The 9,150-nt window shown below is 36.3% G+C and overlaps 1 protein-coding gene across 1 annotated transcript; it reads left to right on the forward strand.

Moving 5' to 3' along the window:
- Positions 1–3,274: 3,274 nt before the first annotated feature.
- LOC118972225 (olfactory receptor 6C2-like) lies at positions 3,275–4,207 on the forward strand. Its single transcript, XM_037017154.2, has one exon. It carries the CDS (start codon positions 3,284–3,286, stop codon positions 4,205–4,207), a length of 924 nt encoding a protein of 307 aa, XP_036873049.2. The 5' UTR covers positions 3,275–3,283.
- The last annotated feature ends 4,943 nt before the right edge of the window (positions 4,208–9,150 follow it).

A 9,150-nucleotide genomic window follows, 5' to 3' on the forward strand; every position in this document is an offset into this window, starting at 1 on the left:
TCAGACGACGTACAGACAGGAAAGCAAAACAAGAACCAAACCGCCATTTTATCACCTGGCTTTTTTTTTGCTGCAACCGATGTTATTATGCCTCCATTTCCTAACTTTGTGGACACTGCCCACAAGAGCTGGTTAAATTTTTCTTTTTTGCTATTTCTGACAAAGTTAATTTCCCTGTAGATTCATTACTGGTTTGAATAGGATCACCAAGGACATTTTTGTTTGTTCACTGAATTGTTCCCAATGGACTTAAACAGAGGAAACCAATGACGCACATCCCACCACTGTTAATGAAAGCTTATAAGGCAACCCATCTCTTTGCATGATGAGGTCAGATGATCTTCACTTCCACAGCCTGGTAGAGTTGCTATCATTTATTTACCCTAGTCCTGTCTTTCAGTCACAGATTTCAGGGAAATATTGTTTAATAACTTAATGTGAGGTAGGACTTCTCATCAGATTCCATGTTCACTTGGTATGATGAGAACAAAAACAGTGCTATTCTCTTCGCCATTGTACATCACCCCTCATTTGCAGGCACTTGTACCTGAGAGAGTCTGTGGGGCTCAGAAGTATGACAAAGTTAACTCAGAATTATAGCCTATAGCAACCAGTGTTTCTCAGACTCAAGGTGGAACTTTGTGCCCAATTTCTAAAACTAATGGGGAAACAGCATAAAGTAAGTGTGAACCATTTGCTATTTACATGCCAAAACATCTGGGAATGGGAAACTTGGAAATTGTATAAAATCAGTTCCTGGATAAAGACAATGAGGTTAGATATTTCTGCCAGAAAATCTGAGTCCAAGAAGTATTTTCATGTTCAGACAGGATTTGAAAATTATTCTCCCAACTGCCACTTTGTTCTGTATAACATGATAATGAGTCTGAACAAGACTCTTGAGCAGTGCTCTTGGGAGAGATCAGAATTTAGGATGAGACCATGTGAGGTGTACATGGCTGGAGAGTGGAGTGACTGCCAGGCTGTAATGGTATAATGAAAGGGGCCAAAAAAAATATTAAAAAATGTGTCTCTTTTTTTCATAGACTCTTAGAACATGACAGCTAGAAATAACTTTCATGGGGCAGCTACTCACTTATAACAACCTGATAATTAGTTATTTAACTTTTCCTTGAATATATCAAGGCCATACTTTGTGCTGCCTCAGTCCTACAAGAGTCAATACTAGTTACTGTCATTTTCATTAGGTTAGAATACATTCAAGGATTTGGAGTCTCTGATATTATGGCTTTTTACTGATGTATGTAATAGAATAACTCAAATAAAAATGAGATTAAGTACATGTTTGTTATTAATTGATAACATTTTCAGGTCAGGGAAACATAAAGATGATCGTTTTGCAGTGAAATAATCATTTAGAATAAAGTGGTATGCCTCACTTATAAGAAAAATATCAATGAAATAATTATCATGTAAGATTATCTTGTCAGTAAAATTATTAAAAATAAAATCCAAAATAATAATGCCTGAATACCGAAGGCTTTGGATGACAGAGGCTCTCACCTTACCTATGGAAGGAGTATATACACCTGGGCACATTTTTTAAAGGACTATTTTGTCAGTAAATATGAGAGGCTATTTATTCAATACTTGTCTTTCGGCTAATTCTTAAATGAAGAATTAATTTGCTGAAGACAAAAAGATTTACATACAAGAATGCCCTCTAAAATGGTATTGTATAATAAATGGAAGTATTCTTAATGCCCCAGATATACTGTCTGTGGTTAAGAACATTTGAAAAGCTAACATTTTCATTAATTTGTGATTATTACAATTGATTAAGGGTGACCAATTGCCTCAAATCCTATAATTACAACTTTTCTGGAAATATTTAAACTTTAGATCCAATTTGACAAGGATCAAATTCATCTCTGACACTTCCTTGAAGTACAGTATTGCCACAATCACTGGGAAGTAAGTGATTAGGTAGGATGTGGAAATGAAAATATACTCAAGGGTTTCCTGGAAGGTGTAACAATGGTTTCTTTGACATGATTCTGGAAAAGAAGCTGCACAGGGAGGCAGTCTTGTAGGGAAACTCCAAAGGACAGATTGTGACTTTTCAGCTTTTTAGAATAGCCAATTTTTATTTCTTCTCCATGTCATATTTAAATCTTGTTAAGTATTAATGCCTTGCCTAATAATAACCATTCTTTAGGAAAATAAGCACAATCTGAAGAGCAAAGAGGTGTCCTGGGGCAATGATTAGGGACATTCCCAGGGCCAAAGTGAGTCTCCAGAGAAAGAAATCATGCAAAGAAGTCAACTCTTTCCCCAAGTGGTATTCACCTTCCTCTGTCTGTTTTGGAGGATATAGATTTCATGTTATTAGTAGAGCTAGCAAGTAGCTTCATATGGCTTTTGGGAGAGAAATCATCTCTACATAAATCACAGGACTTAAGGATCATGGAAGCCTAAGGACAGGATTTGGTTCTCTGAGGAACACCATCAGAAAATCCCATCTGTCAGGATCCTGGGAAGGCTTGAGCTAGGTAGGGTGTTAGACAACAGATGGATATTGAAGCAAGAATTCAAGAAAGGAAACAGAACAGATGCTGTTCAAACTGATACATGGGAGGGAGACAGACTTGAATATTTCAGTATATTAACATGCAAGGGGAACAAGGAAGAAATCCTGGAGATGTATGGGAGTCAGGAAATTTCGCAGTAACTGTGGTACTGCTCCCTGGTCACCCAGAAATTAAAGGCTCCTCTAGGACACTGAGGACATTAAAGAGTTATTTGAAGACAATTGTTGCAAAACATGGAAAATAATACATTTAAGCCTTGGTGGTATTATATTGCTGTAGAGTATGGGAATAATTTGCTGATATGCTCTTCTGACAGATGGGGAAATGAAATTTTTATACAGGTACGTTCCTACCTATTGACATTTATGGATCTCCTCCTCTACTGAGGAGTGAGGACACCAGGACGGCTGCCCTAATCTCAAGGGACTGGGAGATCCTCCTGGCATTTTCTATCTACTTTAAAATTCACCCTGTAACTGTAGTGAAAATGAAACATCAGATGGATATTTTCTATAAACCACATTGTGAAGAACAAGGTAAAGAAGAGTCCAGGAAATAACAAGTGCATTTACTTCTACATCAGATTATTGATGCACTAAAAGTTAAGTATGTGCTTCTACTGACTTGCTTGGCTACTTTCCTCTACACAGCTTATTGAACATTACCTTTATATGCTTTATTTATATTCCTCAGATTTGGTTTGTGATCTACTAACATATCTAAAGACAGTGATGAAAAATCATTCGGCAATAACATTCATCCTACTAGGATTAACAGATGACCCACATCTACAGGTTTTTCTTTCAGTATTTCTGTTTCTCACCTACATTTTCACTGTTGCTGGAAATCTCATCATTGTGCTCCTCACTCTGGTGGACTCTCACCTTAAAACACCCATGTACTTTTTCCTTCGTCATTTCTCCATCTTAGAAATAGTATTTACAACTGTCTGTGTTCCTCGATTCCTGTATAGCCTGACAACTGGGGACAGAAGGGTTACCTATAATGCTTGCATCATCCAATTATTTTTTGTCATCCTCTTTGGAGCAGCGGAATTTTTTCTTCTAACTGCCATGTCCTATGACCGCTACGTGGCCATCTGCAAGCCCCTGCACTACACCACCATCATGAGTGACAGGGTTTGCACCATTCTTGTCCTTTTGTGTTGGCTGATTGGGTTAATTGTTGTACTCCCTCCAATTAGCCGAGCAGTTCAGCTGGATTTCTGTAACTCCTATCTCGTTGACCATTTTGGCTGTGACCCATCTTCTCTTCTGAAGATTGTATGCTCGGACACTCAATTTGTTGAGCAAATTATTCTAGTCGTGGCTGTGCTGACCCTCATTTTTACATTAGTGTGTGTAATTGTATCCTACATATACATAATTAGGACTATTTTAAGACTCCCTTCAGCTCAGCAAAGAAAGAAGGCTTTCTCCACCTGTTCTTCCCACATGATTGTAGTTTCCATCACCTATGGAAGTTGCATCTTCATCTATATGAAACCAGCAAAGGAGGGCGTGGCCATGAATAAGGTGGTGTCATTGCTCAACACGTCAGTCATCCCTCTGATGAACCCTTTCATTTATAGTCTATGGAACAAGCAAGTCAAACAAGCCTTCAAGAACTCAGTAAAAAATATGGCATTTCTTTAAATGATTTAGAAAACTAAAAAGACCTTCAAAATTAAAAATACATACATACAAATATTTAATTTTTTAGTATGTGTTCTAATTCAAGTGTACAGTACAGTACTGAAGAATGGTTAAGTGTAGTTTCTTATTTATCTATAGTGCAAACCACCATGCCACATACTGAGGTTGAACTATTACATTACACTAACTCTTGCTGTTAATATGGAAACTTTTTTTGTTGTTCTCATTTTTTTTGCATTATAACACTTTACTTTTCTCGATTTTTTTAAAAATATGGCTGATATATAGCATTGTATCAGCATTCAGGTATGACATAATTATTTGATATATGTGTATATATTGAGAAATGATGACCACAGTAGGTTTAGTTAACTCACATAGTTAGAGTTTTTTTCTTGTGATAAGAAATTTTTAAGTTTTTAAGATCTACTCTCTTAACAATAATAAAAAATAGATTGCTGCTAACTATAGTCAACATGCTGTACATTACATCCCTGGAACTTATTTATCTTTTAACTGGAGGTTTATACCTTCTGACCACCTTTGCCCATTACCCTGCTCCTTACCTCTGGCAGCCACAGTCTGTTCTCTGTTCCTATGCACTTAACATTTTAAAATTCCACATATACGTGATATCATGCAGTACTTGCCTTTTTGTCTACCTTCCATCAGATGCCCTCAAGGTCCAAACGTTGTCAAAATGGCAATATTTCCTTCTTTTTTAAAAACTAAATACTTTTTTTTCACATGAGTAAATTTCACCAAAACAATGTTACTTCTCACCTCACCCTGATGCCAAAACCCTAATGACCAATTCCCGGGGACATGCCTCAGGGTTTGTTGATATACATTAGCTTTCTTGAAATTCTTTTGGTGTCTCTGGTACATATTTCATGTAATACTGTGTACCCCATGCCTGAGAGTCTGTTTGAATGTGAGTCTGGTTATTGCTTTCCAAACAATGAGAAAAAATGGGGGTGGGTGGTAACCAAGGTCAGCATTCTCCTGAAAGAAAACTACCTCAAAGTAGGTCATTGTAGGTTCTTCATGCAAGAAGAGGTCAAACCCTGATGCAGGATATAAGTGTCTGTTTCTATGGGACTTCGGTTTAATCTACCCGTTCATTGTGTCCTCCAGTAAACCTTGCTGGTTGTGAATTCAATTTGCATTGAAATTGATTCATCCACAAAGTTAAACTTGGGTTGTTTTCAAGAAGTCCTGTAACTACAGGAGATATTGGCATCTTTTAGGGAAGACAGTTTTCTGACTTGTTTTCATACCTTGAGATGGGAATTTAAAATCTTGAGATAATCACTTTTCTCTCTCCACATTATCCAGATACTTAGAAATAACCAGCTGAAGTTATGCTTATTATTTTCCTCATTTTTCACTGAAACACTCTATGAAAGTAGCTACTTGGTAAAAGCAGACCACAAGGGCAGCACACAGTCAAGGTCCAACAAATTCATCTCCTCACAAGAGGGCTACAATCCATAATGGATATTTCTGCAAATTAACTCTAATATGTGTTTGACTCATGTCTAAGCTAAACTGCAAGATCTTAGATGGCACCTCATCTCCTGATGGCCTTTCCTGCTGTTCCTGCCACCAACGTCAGATGCCCTCAAGGTCCAACATCCATATGGAGAGAGGTAGTATATAGGAAATCTCTGTACCTTCCCTCAATTTTGCTTTGGTCCTAAAATTGCTCTAAAAATTGTTTTGAAACACACAAAAAATTCTAATTAACAGATCCTTCCTGACTTTGAAAATGGTGCATTTTAGTATGATGTGTAAAAGCAAAAAAACCTGAAAAAGGGAGAAGAAAAGTACAAAATTGTCTTAATTTTCTCCAGGATAAGGACAACTATGATCCGTACCACAATACAATGTTTCTGAGAAACTGGAAATTATACATATGATTTATGTTATGTTTTGCTTTTATTTGACATTTTTGTAAATGTTCTTGATAATCAGAGAATTATAAGCATAAGATCTTAGATATTTCTTGTAGCTGCCTCCTAGTAAAATGTCAGAGACACTGCTATTAACAACTGGCCGATAAGGAAAAGAAGAAAGTATGTGTGAGCTGCTTGCCCGGTGTTTGCATCCAGGTTCCAGGGCCAGCTTCTTGCGACACTTCTCTCTTCAGGTGGAATCGCTCTTGACTTGGCACAAGGCAGTGATGAGGAATCACACAGCAATAACCACATTCATCCTGCTGGAATTGACAGATGACCCAAAACTACAAGGACATTCTAAGGGGCATGTTGTTGGTTAGCATAAACTGACTACTGCAAATAAATCCAGGTATAGTGTGAAAAAATGACAGAGAAGAGGGAGAAGGTGGAAAAATAAGTTAGACCAAGTAATTGGAATTCTTTCTGTTAAATGGGCTTTTTTATCCTTTCCATGTTCTGTAATTGTGAAAGTAAAGTTTTTTCCTTTCACAGTACAAAAAGAACTACTGTCTATATTTATTAAACACTATCCAGTTGTTCAAATGTACTTTTTATTTTTATCATATTTTTAGTTGTTCATGCAAAGTAATGGCCATAGTATGAGTATAAGCTTCTTTTATACTTCAAAGATATTCAGAAAAAAATAGGACCCTAGTATCCAGTCTTTTCTTTTTTTCTCATTTAAAATTTCTAAAAATACTCACAAAAGTCCTCATATCCTCTAGCTTCTCTTCTTATTATTTAAGCATGCATCTATTTGAATATGTATTTACACACTTACGATCTTCCTTATTTCCTCCATCTACAACAGATGTGTAGAAAACACCTGAACAAAATAGTCCGTTGAATACCTGATGCAAAATTGATGAATTTCATAAAAATATAATTTACTTTCCCATAAAAAGTTCTAAGATGAGCACCAAAGGAAATACTGTCCTTCGAGAGAAAAACAAGCAATAACAAGCAACTCAGTCCAAGTATAAAATAATAAGATTATAATGACAAATCAGAAACTATTCTGTATAATTTGTTCACACATGGTTTATGCAATGCAATGAGTGAGAAGATAGCTTTCTTATTTTAAATTAGATTCCTAATAAATATATAATATAGAAAAATTTAAAACTGAATATGAATACTGAAAAAAAAATCATAGAAACTGCAGTATCCAGTAACGAACATTCTTAATTTGAAGTCCTTCCACATATATCCTGTAGTAAAGTTAAGTGGTGTACTTACTCCTTCCAGTTTATGATAAAGGATACCTCTCAGGAACAGCCAAATGGGAGATTCACAGGGCAAGTTATGGGGATGGGAATGTATGGGGTTTCCATGCCTTCTCCTGGTACACCAATCTTCCAGCACTTCGATGTCTTCACAAACCCAAGAATTCCTGTAGTCTCCTTATTCAAGAGTTTTTACAGTATTTAATCTCGATCCCACCTTGCCCTCCTCAGATATACGAAGATGGGGTTGACACTTCTAATCCTCTAATCAATTGGTCTCTCTGAAGACCAGCCCCATTCTGAGGCTATCTAGGGTCCCCACCTTAAGTCACTCTATTAGCATAAACTCCTGGTAATAAATGACACCCCTATGGACCAGGAAATTCAAAGAGTTTTAAGTACTTTCTACCAGGAACAGGAAATTAGACCAAATATGCCTTATAATATACCTATATCTATGTATAAGGCATACATGTCTACAAGGTGGAACAGCTAACTGGAACAGCAGAGTAAACGGTCTTTATTCTTTCTTGCAGCTATTAAAATAAAAACCCCATAAAGAAATGGGTATGTAAGATGAAGATTAGATCATTATAATAGACAAACTATAATAGATATATGTAGAAAATGTCCCCAATAATGGAAAACAGAAATAAGCTTTCTCACAGTTCTGGAGACTAGAAATCCAACATCAAGGTGCTGGCAGGTTTGGTTGCCACTGAAACTTCTCTTTTCCTTGTGTCTTCACATGGTATTTCCACTCCACATACCTGTGTCTTAATCTTTTCCTGTAAGGACACAGCCATATTGGTGTAGGGTTCATCCTAATGACCTCATTGAACTTATTGCCACTTTAAATATCCTGTCTCCAAACACTGTCACATTCTGAGGTACTGGGGTTAGGATTCGGCACACGAATCTGAGGGGACACAACTCAGTCCATAACGGGATCCAAAGGAAATGTACAGGCTGACGTTGTGGGAGGTTTTGAATAGCTATTAGAAAATATGTTAGACATATCAGAAAGCATATAGAATAATATAAAACATACACTTAGCTGAAGTAAACATTCCCAGTGCATTGGAAATCTATTACACAACGTTCCCAGTTACAATAGCCTCCCAACTCCAGAGGTTGCCTTATCTAGAATCTAGCATTTCTGGTTTCTCTGAATTCTTTTACAACTACATAAATATTATCATACTGTATGCTTCTTTCCCATTTATTTTATTGTGATAAAATATACATAACATGAAAATTACCATCTTAACCATTTTTAAGTATACATTTCAGAGGTATTACATATATTCATAACATGGTACACCATTACCACTATCCATCTCCATAACTCTTTTCATTTTGTAAGTCTCAATCTCTACCCACTAAAAATAACTCCCCATTCCTCCCTCCCTCAACCTCTGGCGTCCCCCAATCTGCCTTCTGTCTCTGTGAATTTGACTACCCCTGGTACCTCACATAAGTTGAATTGTATAGTATGTGTCCTTTTGTGACTGACTTATTTCAATCTGCATTAAGTCCTTAAGGATCATTCATATTGTAGCCTATGTCAGAATTTCCTTCCTTTCTATGTTTCTTTTCACCACAATTTCAAAAATTGGGGAAAAGTTCATAGTAAAAAGAAGAAAATATATTATTGAATTATCTACATTCATCTTAAAAGGTTAAATAAATAGTGTGAAGTGAAAATAAGTTTGAAAAAAGGGAAGTAATAGATACCAAACTAAAAAGAATTTGA

The sequence above is a fragment of the Manis javanica genome, chromosome 10 (genome assembly GCF_040802235.1).
Source record: "Manis javanica isolate MJ-LG chromosome 10, MJ_LKY, whole genome shotgun sequence".
Lineage (NCBI taxonomy): Eukaryota > Metazoa > Chordata > Mammalia > Pholidota > Manidae > Manis > Manis javanica.